Source organism: Argentina anserina, chromosome 6 (genome assembly GCF_933775445.1).
Source record: "Argentina anserina chromosome 6, drPotAnse1.1, whole genome shotgun sequence".
Lineage (NCBI taxonomy): Eukaryota > Viridiplantae > Streptophyta > Magnoliopsida > Rosales > Rosaceae > Argentina > Argentina anserina.
This window is the reverse complement of record NC_065877.1, coordinates 37,262,891-37,279,339: the sequence shown is the minus strand read 5'-3', so window position 1 is coordinate 37,279,339 and position 16,449 is coordinate 37,262,891. Positions and strand designations below refer to the sequence as shown.

The window sequence follows — 16,449 nt, the reverse complement described above, 5'->3', positions numbered from 1 at the left end:
AGCGACTGGTAGGAAGAGGAGAGAGATGGAGATGAGGAGGAGTGTGAGATGATTTAAGGTGTTGTATTCAATCTAGATTTTAATTGATTCTAATTGATTTCTTATATTAGGTAGATTTTTGTAGTTTTAGTAAATTTCACGGATTATTATAATTTTATATAGATTTTAACAGATTCTTTCGCATTATATTGATTATATTTGTTTGGATTTCAACTGATTTTCTCATGTACATTTGAAATGTAAGTGTCCTCAAAATTCTTGGGAACCATATTCTCGACCTGGCCTATAGTGGTGAAACTAGAGAGCAACTATGTATGCAGATTAAAGAAGATGGTGAATTTCTCCGTCTCTCTTATTTTGAGATACCGTAACATAATTTAAGACATTTTCTTATTTGAAACAGAATATGGGGCGTTATCCAACTTCTCTTATTTAACTGGAAGCTAATATGAGTATATGACTATGGCATATATCAATTGGCAAAATAGAAAACGCTCAATACTAAATCATCATAGTTATAAACCAATAGCTAAATTATAATATATAACAAATTCAAAATTGATCTTTCCATAAGACCTAGAAAGTAAAATCAATTCCAATTGAATCAATTTCACAAACTAAACAAGACCCAATTGGTAAATCAATAGTAAATAACCCTATAGAAAGATAGTTAAAAGAAAATTGATATGTGTATCATAAGTTGAACTAATAACCAAGACAAATAAATAGCAAGTTTTTGACCATAAATTTTGTCTTTGAGAGGATAGTGGTCGAAGGAAGCAAATTTGGGTACCTATGATTGATGAAGCTTGAAGATGATAGAGTTATTATGGTGAAACAAAGTGACCCAAAAGGAGAGAGAAAAAGAATACATCAAAATCTCACCTATGGAGGTTAGATTTCAGAAGAGGTTTGGTATGTATTCAAATCACCCTAGAATCCTACAAAATCAATCATATCTTAAAATCCTTCAAATTCATTGTCCATTTCAATATCATCAGATTTGTAAGGAGTTTTTCAAAATCGTGATTGAATACCATTAGATTTGTAAAGATTTTTTAAAATCTTGATTGAATACCATCATATTTCAAAAAAAATTTGAAATACAATAAAATCCAACATAATCCTGAATGAATACACCCCTCTTAGTGTGCTTAACTCTATTTTGGTTTTTACAATAACAACCATTATTTTAATCTGATGGTGCAAATTAAAAGTCCTCATTAGGTCCTCAACAGAGAGGTCATCAATGGTAGGGGCTCCATTGTGGAAAGGGCTTCATTGATCATAAAGGGTATACTATAGTCATTATGGGACGGCAAGAAGCCGGTAACCATTACATTAGCCAAAAATAAAATTTGATTGCATTAATGTAGGGGGCATCATTTTGACACATGAGCCCTAGCCCACCCTACAGCATGCCCCACCTGATAGGGCGGAGGTCCGGTCCATCCCTCTTTTAAGGTGGTCATGTCCGACTTGTGAGCCTTTAAAAAATTTATTTATCTTTCTGTCATAGTTGTTACGTTAATCAACACTTTTGAAATGTCAAAATATAGTTTAGTATTTTTGTGTTTAACTACACATCGTCACGAGCGCGGGAATACTTACGAAATATTTTTCCGATGCTCTTATTTTTCTATGCATTTACGAAGTTAACGGATTTTAAATTATATTTTCAGAAATTACATTTCTTACATTTTTAAATCTTGACCCTGAATCTCCTTCGTGCAATCTAGGTCGTTGATTTCCTTAAAGGGAGAGATTCCACCTTAGGTTCTCCCACACGCAATTCTCTCTCTCCCTCTTTTTTTTTTCGTTTTCCTCTCGGGAACTTCTATTCATACCTCTTAAAATAACACTTAGACCTCTATCTTTTTTCTATATAGTTTTGACTTAGTCAGTACGTATGAAATTACCAAAAAAACATATAACAATTAAAATACAAGAAGGAAAATAATTCTTTACTTATCTATTATAAAATACAAATTTAGATAATTATCATTTATATTTATTGCTAGACAATTCAAAATGAGATATCAAATTTCATTAAATGATTTAATTGATTATCTTCTTTTTTGATAAACCTCATTTCTCAAAAATTAATGTAGATGATAAACATCAAATTGAATTTGAACGATTTAATGTATAAACTATATAACTATCTAGAATTTCTCATAAACTTCGATTTGAGCAAAACAAAAAACTCGTTCATTAGAGGTTAGAATATTTTCATATACGTTGATGAACAAAACTCGTTAATTAGAGGTTAAAATATTTCATATACGTTGATGTTACTATCAATTAATGAAAAATATAGTTTACCAATTTATTATGAATTTAGAAAACGAGTGGAAGAGTGATCGAATTAATTCGAGAAGATAGTTTGTGTGATTATTATGCATTTTTCGACTTGTATATAATAAATGAATTTGAAATATAGTAGGAAATAAATTCATAGATAGTAATATGATTTCATATATCAAATTAGATAATGGACATTTTAGGAAAATTTTGGAGTTCTAAATAATATTTTAGGTATCTAAAAAAGCAAAATGAAAGTCTATTTAATAAGGATGTCTAAATACCGTTTTTAGAGATATAAATAGAAACTTCATTTCCTCTCTTCTCTCCATTCTTTCTTCTTCCTCCCCGCACCCTCTCTTTGTTCATCTCTCTCCAAAACCCAGAAAAAGGCCTTGCCTTTGACCAGTCACATCGCCGTCGTCCGGCCAAACTGGGTCGGCGGACCACCACCAAAATGTCCCCCACATTATCCTCTTCATGTCCATACCCGTAGACCTCGCTCGCATGCAAACAAGTTTCCAGTGAGGTCTATTTTGAAGCCAATCGAGATATCGAGGCACACCGGCGCAACTATCAAACTCCGGCAAGTTTCCTACCCACTATTTGGTAAGCTCAGTCCTTCAATTAATATGTTTTGTTCCATTTCATTGTCGAACCGTCACACCCAAGCTTCTAAACTCCATCATTTTCTTTTATTTTTGCCGCCGTGGAGCTTCAAGTTCCGGTGACCGTTTTTCATCGAGCTAGCGGCCTAGGTGAGTCTAGAAGCATCAAAGCAACCATAAAAGTTAGGTGGAAAGCCACAGAGGAGCAGTTGCAGCTTGGATCGGGAGCGGATGAGTGCAACATCGACCGGTTTCGTTCTGGTGCTTCGTAGAGGTATCAAACAAGCTCCAATCTCCTTCATTTTAGTATTGTTGCGATCGTAATGTTATTTTGATTCGTCTGGTATGTTTGCATGCCCGAAGGCGAACCTTAGAGCCGGTTGGGTTGGATATACCCCATATACGCTTTTGATATTTCAAGCCGAATCGCATATTTTTACATCTGCATGATTTTACGTCACTTGTCCTAACCTTATGAGACTTTTTATAGTCTCGGTTAGACTTTCGTTACGTATTTTTATGCTAACTTATATATATATATATGTATATATAAATGGTTTTCAAACCTAACTACGGTTTGGTCGTCTCACCCGCATTGGGTTAGCGAGGACGAGTGCTCGCCCCTACTTTTTAGGTACCTGGCAGCCGGTTCACAAGGACTTGGATTAGGTGCTAGTGGTGTTGCATCGCTTGTGGTTCACTTTCAATACCGAGGAGCCAGTTTCTGGTATGACTTTGTCAAACCTGAGTCGTTCATGTTTATAAGTTTAAATATTATTTTTGAATGCCTTAAAAACTTTCAATTTTCTGAAAATTTATAGAGGTGATTTACACATTATACTCTAAAAATTGAACAGTTGAGATATTGAAATGTAATCGAGAAGTTGGTATATAACATATTCCTTTTTAAACAAAAAAAAGGGGATCTCTCACTAGAAGGGCCTTGTATATATATGTACATATATACATGCCTTCTTAGTTACGGAGGTTCGCATCAATGGTTTTGGTGCGGATTTCTATTTTTACACTAATTTTTAATCGAATTTCCTCATCTCCACCGTCTAGTATCTAGATAATATTGTGTAGATCATCTCTACAAATTTTCAGCCAATTTGATGATCGTTAAGACCCTACAAATTGTGTTTCTATTAAAAACATGAATGGTTCATGTTTGATAGAATTCAGTCCGTCAATTTATTTTTCGATTTTGAGGGTCTTAACAATTACTAAATTAGTTGAAATTTTATATATATGATTTACACAATATTAGACAGTGGAGAATAAAAAATTAGATGTAAAAGTAATGCAAAAATGAAGATTCGCACTAATGGTGCGGGCCTCCACACCTGAAAATATATATATATATATATATATATATATATATATATATATATATATTTGACAGTACTATCTAGGTACTATGGATGCAATCAGATGGTAGAACAACATCAGACCATTTGATGGTATGTGCATGTGGTACTCGGATATTAGCATTTTCTTGACTACTTTGAATTAATAATGTTTGATCTTTTGGACTTTTTGAAATTGTTTGGAAATTCAAATTTGTTCCAGTGATTTTGTAAAGAACCCTAGAAATTAAGGCCGAAGGTTGAGTTCCTTCCAGAATCCTCGTCCGGCAATGATCTCCGCCATTGTTGTTTAACGCCGTTGTCGTCGTCGCCCAGCAACGTCAGATCGTGATCGATCATGTCGATGTCGTGGCTGAATGTCAAATAGTACGTACTCATGGAAGAGTGTAATTGAATTACCCCAATGTAAGCAATGAACGAGTTTATCTTGGCTCTTCGAAAAACATTGTTGCTTTCCTTCGCCAATAATTCTCTCGTCTTGTACGAGACTTCATTCAAGTACTAATTGGATGTGAGTGATGGTTCTTACATTTAGGCCAAGGTTCCAGTCTACACGTAAGAGAGCAACTCCAATCATATTGTATATTTTAAGCCAAGTTTTGAAAAAAAAAATATTAAGGCAGTTGAGCTTGCTTGGGTTTGTAATTGGAAACAAATTTAGCTTGAACCTGACACGTCTTTAATCCTCAATTTCTCCACTCTCCCCAAATGGTGTACGTCTTGGCAATTCCGAGTTATATGGAAAAATTGTGTGCATCGAATTTCAATGGTGCTGCTCTCATATTTTCGAGAAGGAACTAGATGGTTGATGAATTGACCAAATTTAGTTTCGAGTATATGTTTTACATGGTTGATCCATCTCCATACTTCATTACAAGTATTTGGGGCTTATCACATCTTACTAATTTTCATTTTAAATGATTTATTTTGGTTTGAATGAAAGAATGGTGTCGAAGGTGTTTAATCCTCATTTTGTTCATTTATATGTAAGTCAATATTGTTGTAAATTTGTAATTTACCTACTTAAATTCAGTCTGCTTTGGCCAGTATGTTATATAATTTGAATAGATGCGATAAGGTGCGTTGCCACATCTTCGGTAGAAAAAAGAAGTATCAGGCTCGGTAATAGTGTGATTGGAATCCACGTCTGTTTCCGGTACCGGCTGCTGCCTCCGCGTCCAAAACGTGTGTCACGTCACGAACAACTAACTTATAGCTACCAACGTCGTCATCCGGCTGGAAAAGAATCCATCCTTCATCGTTAGTCACCGGAGGTCCGGATCCTAGTCACCGGTGCTGTGGGCATCTTATAGTTACAAATAAGAAATTGAAGTTCGAAAACAACAACATCATGCTTCAATGATCAAATCAATAATCAATATGCGGCGTTTTCAGTATAAGATGCGTGATTGTTTAGTTTGAATAAATCAACACATGCCTCATTATTTACGGATCCGAAAAACATGCGGAGGCCCGCAAGCCCGACGGGTTTTTACTCGGCTCGGCCCGTGACCGTCAAAAGATGACAATGCATGGCCCGTAAAAGTCAGCCAAATAATAAAATAATATATATATATATATATATTTTATTATATTTAAAATAAAACTATTGCATTATAAAGTAACTATATGAAGGAAACTTCTTGGGATCGATCGATATGATTAATATATATATTTAGTGACCATGTAAAAATTTCATCTAATTCGGACCTCGTTTGACCATCGGAATTTCCGGTAAACTGAAAACAACACTAATATGTCATAAAGGAAGACACATTACCAAAATACGAACACCGAAATTCGTTTGCATATCTGAAATCACATAATTTTTGTCACTGATTGTGTGCAGTTGCACCAAGGAAACCCATTTGGGAAAGCCCCGGTCAATTAAGATTTTAATATGTCAAAACGCATTTTTTTGTTGACCGTAGGTACGGATGGTCAAACAATATCCAAAACAGACGAAAATTTTACGGGTTCCCTAAATATATACACTTTAGCAGATGGAGTGGAGTTATTGATCGACCATATTTCGAAATGGAGTTATTGATTGCCAAAGTGTCCATTAATGTATTATAACATTTATATTAGATTTATAATAAAACTATCGCATTATGAAGCAACTATATGAAGGAAATTTCTCGGGATCGATCGACACCAGCCAATGTGATCGGTATATATATTTAGTGACCCTGTAACTATTTCATCAAATTCAGACTTCGTTTATCCGTCGGAATTTTCGGTAAATCGAAAACCACTAATATGCCCTAAAGGAGGACCTATTACAAATATGTGAATACCGAAAGCCGTTTGCATATCTGAAATCACTTAATTTTTGTTACCTATCATGCGCGGTCGAACTGAATAAATCTATTTGGCAAAGCCCCGGTCAATGGGGTTTCAACATGTCAAAATGCCTCTTTTTTAGTTGACCGTTGGTACGAACGGTCAAACCATGTCCAAAACAGACGAAATTTTTACGAGTTCCCTAAATATATATACCGATCACATCTACTGGTGTCGATCGACCATATTTCGAACTGGAGTTGTCGATCGTCGAAGTGTCCACTAATGTATTATAACCTTTTATATTAGGTTTTTATAATAAAACGATCACATTATGAAGCGACTATATGAATGAAAATTCTCGGAATCGATCAACACCATCCGATGTGATCAGTATATATATTTAGTGATAATTTTAAAATTTCATCAAATTCGAATCTCGTTTGACCGTCAGAATTTTCGGTAAATCGAAAACATCACTAATATGCCATAAGGGAGGACCTATTACAAATATGCGAACGCCGAAAGCTGTTTGCATATCTGAAATCATCTAATTTTTGTTACCTATCGTGCGCAGTTGCACTGAATAAATCTATTTGGCAAAGTCCCGGTCAACGGGGTTTCAATATGTCAAAATGCCTCTTTTTTAGTTGACCGTTGGTACGAACGGTCAAACCATGTCCAAAACAGACGAAATTTTTATGGGTTCCCTAAATATATATACCGATCACATCTACTGGTGTCGATCGACCATATTTCGAACTGGAGTTGTCGATCGTCTAAGTGTCCACTAATGTATTATAACCTTTTATATTAGGTTTTATAATAAAACTATCACATTATGAAGCGACTATATGAATAAAAATTCTCGGAATCGATCAACACCATCCGATGTGATCAGTATATATATTTAGTGATAATTTTAAAATTTCATCAAATTCGAACCTCGTTTGACCGTCAGAATTTTCAGTAAATCGAAAACATCACTAATATGCCATAAGGGAGGACCTATTACAAATATGCGAACGCCGAAAACCGTTTGCATATCTAAAATCACCTAATTTTTGTTACCTATTGTGCGCAGTTGCACTGAATAAATCTATTTGGCAAAGTTCCGGTCAACGGGGTTTCAATATGTCAAAATGTCTATTTTTTAGTTGACCGTTGGTACAAACAGTCAAACCATGTTCAAAACGGATGGAATTTTTACAGAGTCCCAAATATATATATCTATCACATCTATTGGTGTTGATCGACAATATTTCGAAATTAGAATTTATTTGTGACTTTTTTTGGGATGTTTTCTAATAATTATTTTATTGTTTCAAACCCTTAAATTAGAGTATTATATATATTTTTCCTAATACAAACCCACAAGTCCCGGCTCGTAAAAGTCTATAAGACCCGTCCCGCAAAAACCCACAAGGTCCGCCTTAAGTAGACAGTCTTAAATCTTTAAATTTGTGAAAATATCCGACCCGGCCCGAGCCCTAAATCAACCGGCCCCAGCTCGTGGTGACAAATTTGACTAATAAATCCATCCGATGATAATCGCTTCATTTGGTTGGGTTGGATGCGCCAATACACAAGAATAACAAACAGGTGGCGCAGAGCGGTTGGGTGGGGGAGGGAAATGTCAAATGACATTTAGGCACCCAATCCTCATCCTCCTCCTCACGAGTCAGGAGGAAAGAAAGCTTCATAGTTCATAGTATTAAAAAAATTCACAGCCATCGCAGATTCACAGGATTTGGGACTCGACGACTATATATATATATATATATATATATATATATATTTCCTTCTCTTTTAATATTTTGCTAGAATACAAAAATTGCCAATAAACGCTAGGAGGCCATGGGGGGTGTGGTGCCTATGTATATATAGTAAGAGCAGCTAATGCTTCGACATAGGTAAATGAACCAAGTGCGCTGTAAGTTTCACTCGCAGACTCACTCTCAGACTCGCTCACAGGCCTGCATAAATAGATATCAGATTTCGAAGAAGAAGATAGCCAATGGAGCCAGAAGCCGCAACTCCGACGCCTTCCCGTCCCAGAAGCCCTCCCCAGGTTCATTCTTCTATCTCTGAGATCCATTCCTTTCTTCTCTTACCAATTTTACTCTTTTTCATTTAATGCCCTTTCATCTTGTTTTTCTTCCGCTGCTCCATCCATCCCTATCATTTTCCCGACATCTTATCGATTTCAGATTTCCAATTTATCCTAACTTTTCACCATCATCAAGTTTCATTTCATGACTTCTGTCCTTTTCGTTACAGTTTCTTTTGATTTTGTGGCCTCATGTTGATTTTATGATGTCAACTTCTTAGAATTATACTAAATCTAATCTTATCTCGATTGTCCCGGCGTGCTTCACTTTGAGTTTAGTAGTCTTTTCAATTAGTGAATAGTGAAGGTTGATGATCATACTCTATCCCTTCCATCGTTTACTTTGGTTCTCTGTGTTTGGAATATATACTTGTCATCCTTAGTCTTATTTTTTGTTGCAAGTTTCTAGTTCCTACTTGCACCTAAGCGGTTGCTTTACGACATGGACTGGCTTTTAACCTTGCATAGTATAAGTAACATGTAGGCTGAGTCATAAACCAGCAATAGCCTTGGTCATATGTATGCGTTTCACCAGTTAGAGAAATGATGAAATGATATCTCAGTCACCAGTTTGATATCAAGGATTAGTCGCATGAGTGCGTTTTTATTTTTATTTGGATTTTTTCTCCTGGACCGGGATGGGATGTAATTCATGTAATACCAACAGTGTAACTCTTTTATATCTTGTTGCTTTCCAGGTTTCATGGGTTAATCTCTCCAGAAATTTATTACTTGCATATCAGAGCCTTGGTGTGGTTTATGGGGATCTCAGTACTTCTCCTCTCTATGTTTATAGTAGCACATTTTTAGGCAAGTTGCAGAACCATAACAATGAGGAGGTGATATTTGGTGCATTTTCCTTGATTTTCTGGACCCTTACACTCATACCCTTGCTCAAGTATGTCTTTATCCTGTTGAGTGCAGACGATAATGGTGAAGGTGTGGTGAGACTTGAAGTTTAAAAATACCTATGTCTGGACTCTTGGGCTTTTTTTATTGAGTCTCATTTTGGTCATGTGTTTTTTAATTGCTGTCAGGAGGAACATTTGCTCTATACTCATTGCTTTGCCGCCATGCAAAGTTTAGTTTACTTCCCAACCAACAAGCAGCTGATGAGGAACTCTCATCTTACAAATATGGTCCGTCACAGGTTGTGGCTTCTTCCCCTTTGAAGAGATTTTTGGAAAAGCATAAAAGGTTACGAACAGCCCTACTGGTTGTGGTATTGTTAGGTGCTTCCATGGTCATAGGAGATGGCGTGCTCACTCCAGCAATTTCAGGTACAGTACTTGTTTGCTGCTGTTAGTATCATTTCCACTACTTTTTGTTTTTGTTTTTTTGTTTGTTTAGTAATCTGGATTAATTTGATAGCATAAAAATTACCTCCTTGTTGCTAACTTGTTCTAAATCCAAGTAATGTTAATCCTTGGAACCTCGGGATGATAAATTACTAGCATCAGAGAATTTGTTTTCATCATTTCATAATCATATATTGAAGGAGTTAAATCAGTGGACTCTTCTTTTTCTTTGCCACTTGCAGTTTTGTCATCCGTATCAGGGTTACAAGTTACAGAGGAGAAATTAACAGATGGTAAGCATTTCCTTATATTAGCTGTTTGCTGTTATGTCGGTTTTTTTCCTTCTTTTTTTATTTTTTCAATATGAAGTGTCTAACATATTGTTACTGTTTGCAGCTGAACTCCTCTTGCTTGCCTGTGTGATTTTGGTTGGACTGTTTGCTCTGCAGCATTGCGGTACCCACAGGGTTGCATTTCTGTTTGCACCAATTGTAATAATCTGGTTGATATCGATATTTTCCATTGGGTTGTACAACACAATATATTGGAACCCAGCTATTGTTCGTGCATTATCGCCCTATTACATAATCAAGTTTTTCAACGAGACTGGTAAAGATGGTTGGATGTCTCTTGGTGGGATTCTTCTCTCCATAACGGGTATGATATTAATTGCACCTTAACTAATTTGAAAACTATAAGTGGTCGAAACCGTAGATTCACACACTTTCATGTTCCTATTTTAAGAATCTCATCTTTTTATAGGTACTGAAGCTATGTTTGCAGATCTTGGTCATTTCACTGCCTTATCGATAAGAGTATGTTAAAATCTTGACTTGGTTACAAAGCTAAATGAACACTTAAGTTCTGCATGGGGTGTTCAATAGAATTCAGTGTTGGACCAATTGTGACAAAGATCTAAAATTGTAGTTATAAACTTAAAATGAACCTATATTTGGAGTAGCAGGTGTGATAGAACTTGAGATCTGTATTGGATATTGCATTTCCAAAATTAGAAAACCATCTATAGGATAAATTTCTATAACAGCAAAGAACTTTGTTCTCATTCTTTAGTTTGTTAACGATTTTACCGTAAACCACTCTTTCTTTTGTTAAGTTGTTCAGGATCAGGTATACATGATGTATCTAATTTCAGAAGTGAATATACTATTGTTTTCCTTGCCAATGCAGATGGCATTTGCAGTCTTTGTCTATCCCTGTTTGGTAGTACAATACATGGGTCAAGCTGCTTTTCTGTCTAAACATCCCAACTCCGTTCGTTACAGTTTCTACAATTCAATACCTGGTTAGTGCATTTTCACATATATCAAAATTACCTCTGAAAAAATCTGTTTTCAAATTCAAGTTAAAGCAATTACTGAATATCTTTGGTGTCCTTCCTTATCGCATAGATCCAGTATTTTGGCCCATCTTTGTTGTTGCCACACTTGCATCCATTGTTGGGAGCCAGGCTGTTATAACTGCAACTTTCTCCATCATCAAGCAATGTCATGCCCTTGGTTGCTTCCCTCGTGTCAAAGTTGTCCACACCTCAAAACACATATGTGGGCAGATCTATATACCAGAAATCAATTGGATACTCATGATTCTTACGCTAGCCATAACTATTGGATTTCAAGACACTACTTTAATCGGAAATGCTTATGGTATGCTATTTCTTCAGGAGCACCCCTATCTGTCTTTTTCTATCTCTTCTCTTTCCAACAACTAAGCAAGGAGTTTCTTTTTTGTTTCTTAGGGCTGGCTTGCATGATGGTTATGTTTGTCACGACATTTCTTATGGCACTAGTAATAATGTTCGTTTGGCAGAAAAGTGTGGTTGTGGCTGCAGTTTTCCTGGTCTTCTTCTGGTTCATTGAGGGGGTCTACTTATCAGCAGCACTCATTAAAGTTCCTCAGGGAGGATGGGTTCCTTTTGTTTTGTCATTCATCTTCATGATTGTCATGTATATCTGGCATTATGGTACGCGGAAGAAGTATAGCTATGATCTGCACAACAAAGTTTCATTAAAATGGTTAATTGGTCTTGGCCCCAGCCTGGGTATAGTCCGCGTGCCTGGCATAGGCCTCATATACTCAGAGTTGGCAACGGGAGTCCCGGCAATATTTTCTCACTTTGTTACAAATCTTCCCGCCTTCCACAATGTGTTGGTTTTTGTTTGTGTAAAGTCAGTTCCAGTTCCGAGTGTTTCACCTGAAGAGCGGTTCCTCATTGGCCGGATTTGTCCAAGACCATATCGTATGTATAGGTGCATTGTGAGGTATGGGTACAAGGACATTCAGCGGGATGATGGGGACTTTGAGAACCAGCTCATACAAAGTATAGCAGAGTTCATTCAGATGGAAGCCGTGGAACCACAATTTTCAAGCTCTGAGAGCTCATCATTGGATGGAAGGATGGCTGTTATAAGCACCAGAACTGTGCACTCAAGTTCGAGTTTGATAGCTACTGAGCAAGAGGATTTTGGTGTGAGCGACTCCATCCAAAGCAGTAAATCTTTAACCCTCCGGAGTCTGGGGTCAGTGTATGACGATGAAAACCCACAAATTAGGAGACGCCGAGTCAGATTTCAGCTACCCGCAAACCCTGGTATGGATCATGCAGTAAGGGAAGAGCTAATGGATTTAATCCAGGCCAAGGAAGCAGGGGTTGCTTATATAATGGGGCATTCATATGTGAAGGCGAGGAAATCATCATCGTTTTTGAAGAAGCTTGTGATCGATATGGGGTATTCTTTTCTTAGGAAGAACTGCAGAGGTCCTTCTGTGGCACTGAACATTCCCCATATCAGTCTAATTGAAGTTGGCATGATATACTATGTCTAATGGAATGTATTTCTTAGTTATGGACTTATAGTTTTATAGATAGTTCCTCTTTCCTAGGGAGCTGTCTCGTAGAGTAAGCTCTTGGTGAAGGCAGAGGGGTAGGAGTATGGTTGCACCTGATTTCATTTGGAAGGTTCTTTGCCCTTGCTTTTTGTTCGTACTTGTATAGATAAATAAGATCAAAACCTACAGTATTACGATTATTAGTCCTTAAACCATTTGGGCCTACATCACTCACAAGTCACTAGTTCTATTTGGATTGCGTTTGGTGGAGCTTTTTAGCTCTGCGCTTCTAAGCAAAGCACCATATTAGTGTTTGGTAAAATAAAACCACGGAGCTTTTCTAAAAAGCCATGGCCTTTTCAAGCCAAAAGCAAAAGGAGCTCCTACCCTCCTTCTGGAAGTCTATTTCTGCTTCTCGCTACACTGTAGCTCTGAATAAATGAATGTTTTAAAATACCATTGGGTACCCTTGCGAATATCCAATAATTACAACACAATACCAACTGTGAAAAAGCCTTCCATTCGTGTTTCTCTCTCAGCAATGCTGTTGTCCTCCATAGCTGCCGACCAAAAATCAGGGCTGAAAAAGAAGGACCGTGCGGTGGACGGACTTCGTCGTGATTTTTTGGTGAGTTTTCTTCTTCTTCTTCGTTCAGTGCCGGAGCCATTGATGATAATTTGGGTTCAATTGCTAAATTTTAGCAATATCACCAATATGAATTTGTCTTGAAATTGACGGTATAGTTATTGCAATTGATCTCACTTGTGTCCTAAATCCTAAATCCTTTGTTTCGGTTAGGTGGTGAGGAAGATTTGTGGAGTTTCAATCATGAATTAGTTAAGAGTTTAGCCTATTGTTTGTTTGGAATGAGATGAACTCACCCCATTTCAAAAAGATAAGAGAGACGAAATATACCAAAAAAATATAGTCTCAGAATCTAGATACGCTTTTGGAAATTGCATCGGGGAGGCTACAAACATTCAATTACGTTCAATCTATATTTGATTACCATTACATGTTAAAGCTGTGTTCTCATTGATTGTCTAATAATTGATGCAAGTTCAAAAAATTTAGATCAACTGGTTGTTTTTCTGATGTCTTGTAGAGGTCTTTTTTGTTGGGTTGCTAGTTATTAATGATTGGAGCAGATGTTGTTTGATTTGTGGCATAGGATGCCAACAAAGGTTTGTTGTCTTGATTAATGGAAGGTTTTCTTTTGCTCTATATTTGAGTTTGTGATCAGTGAAATGTGGGTTCATTACTAAATTTAGTACAACATTAGCTTATGTAATGTCATTATCCAGAACATCCTTCCAATAAAGTTTGTTAATCAGCATATATAGGACCTCAGTTTGGTGCTGGAGCACTCTTTCCTATCTCTGACCTTGTTTAATTTAATGAAAGGGTATGTCCGTGTTTATTAATTATGTTATGGATTTGTGGTATATGCAATCTCAGAGGCAGGTTTGAGCCATGCCTTGTGTTTAGCATTACTGATGGCTGAAGACAAACGTATGAAGGAGGAGTTGTTCAACATGAGTATTCAACTACAAATATATATTTGAAGCGGCGAAAAGGATAATGAAGTGGAGAGGGTGCAGACTGTTACTGAAACATGAGACGGCATGTGGTTAGAGAGATAGCTGATCGAAGTTAAACTGGTAAAAATTCTTATGCAGCAAAAAAGGATTTGTTGCAATAAGTGGAAGTTGCAGATTGCTGGTACTAATAGCAAATAGACAGATAGACAGATTACTAGATGTAAAGGTACATTTGATTCCCAGAGTCCCAGTGACTCAATTTAGCTCAAGCATTAATAATATGGAGCCATATTAGTTAGAATGATGAACATCATTTATTCCATCAATTGTATTAGCATGTATTAATGCATCAGTTGTCTTTAATAGAAGTTTCGAATATATGTGGTCATGGAAAATAGTTCTTTCTTTTATGGAAAAGTGTGAGATGAGTCCTCTTAATTTGGTTGCTTGAAATAGCATACAACTTCATGTTAGAAATGGTTATGTCTTCCATTTTCACATACATACATGTTTGAATATAAATTGTTACATGTTTCAATTTGCACCCAGAAGTTCAAATCAATAGTTATAAAAATATAGACATAACAATGATTCAATTAAAGCATAATCCATTTCATGTCCAAGCGTTTGTACAAATTAAAAGCATAAGTTGGTTTTGGTTTACCAAACACTACGCCCCAGCTTTTGTTACTGGCAGCACTTAAAAAAAGTCAGTTTACCAAACACTAGGCTATTTTACTTTTCAGCCACTTATTTTCAAAAATAAGCAAAAGCCAACTTTTCTTAAAAGCCCAGCTGCACCAAACACACCCTTAATAGCTTTCTGTGCAGTCGTCTGCGCATAACGGGATGGAAATGAAGGTAACGGGATGGAAATGAAGGTGTTGTTTGCTTATTGATATTTCTTTGGACTGGGAAAAGTAGCTTCACCTACATATGTAATGGCCGGTTACCAATTCCACCAGCTTCCGTTTGCCTAGATCCAAACCCTATCAATGCATTGACTAAAATCACTCAGCTAGTCAGTTACAACTGTACTAGTTGGATTACCCACTTCCCTTGCACACATTCATACCATTGTTATATAGCTAAGCTAAATGAGAATCAACAATGGCAATTCGTACAGCACGAAAGAAACAAATGGAAATGAAGTCTTGGGCATGCTTTGGTGTTTCTCTAGTAGTGCTACTGTTTGTCGATAATATTAGTAATGTGGTAGCGCAGGACACATCATGCCTAGCTGAGCTTGCTCCTTGCCTAAACTACCTTAATGGAACCCGAAATCCACCAGACAATTGTTGCGATCCTCTGAAGTCGGTGATCAAGTCGAACCCAAGGTGCCTGTGTAGTATGATAACCAACCGGGGCACCACTAAAGCTGAGCAAGCCGGCATCAATATCTTGGAGGCTCAGCAATTGCCCGGAAGATGCGGCCAACATGTCAACCCTATCTCATGCCTTTCAAGTAAGACACCCTTTCCCTCCAGTCCTCCATCCGTTTAATCCATTTGATCAATTGTTAATGTATTCTTGAATCAAGACAGCATGTTCTTAACTACTTGCCCTTCCTTCAGGTAATTCTCCTAAGAATTCCGGCAACTCCGTCCCGAATTCTGCAAATACCTATTCGTTGCCTTCCCTTGCAAGTATGGTGGCCGCAGCTTTGTCAACCATGTTTCTTCAGATTGGATTGATTAGCACCAAGTAGAACACAAGAACGTGCAATACTACAGTTCATGGATGCCGTTAGCCTTCTTGTTATGAATTATGATATCAACATAAATTAATATCACAGAGTTTTCTTTTTAGAACTCATTTTACACGTATAAATATTGTATGCGTAATTAACTAGATGTGATTGATGATGCTGATGAAACAATAAATAAAAATAAAAATCAATTCGAAATCTGTCTCTTCACACAAGGTGTTGTTCATTGGAAATTAGTATTTAAGTTCAATAGAGAAGCCAAGGAAAAGAGGAGGTCTAAAAATTGTTGTCCAACTCCAACACTAAACATGGTGTGAAAAGTAAATACAAATGAATACTACACAGGCCTGTGACATAGTGCATTTGAAAAAATCTA

General features: G+C 36.7%; 2 protein-coding genes across 2 annotated transcripts; both read left to right on the top strand.

The window, feature by feature from the left end:
• The first annotated feature begins 8,342 nt into the window (after nt 1-8,342).
• On the top strand, nt 8,343-13,059 carry LOC126797842 (potassium transporter 4). Its single transcript, XM_050524573.1, has 9 exons — nt 8,343-8,639; nt 9,377-9,617; nt 9,716-9,958; nt 10,219-10,269; nt 10,373-10,633; nt 10,739-10,791; nt 11,165-11,279; nt 11,386-11,640; nt 11,733-13,059. Exons 1-9 carry the CDS (start codon nt 8,586-8,588, stop codon nt 12,818-12,820), a joined length of 2,361 nt encoding a protein of 786 aa, XP_050380530.1. The 5' UTR covers nt 8,343-8,585; the 3' UTR covers nt 12,821-13,059.
• Nucleotides 13,060-15,331: 2,272 nt separating this feature from the next.
• Nucleotides 15,332-16,161, top strand: LOC126799932 (non-specific lipid transfer protein GPI-anchored 30). Its single transcript, XM_050527196.1, has 2 exons — nt 15,332-15,830; nt 15,940-16,161. The coding sequence occupies exons 1-2, from the start codon at nt 15,476-15,478 to the stop codon at nt 16,071-16,073; spliced, it is 489 nt and encodes a 162-aa protein (XP_050383153.1). The 5' UTR covers nt 15,332-15,475; the 3' UTR covers nt 16,074-16,161.
• Nucleotides 16,162-16,449: the final 288 nt, after the last annotated feature.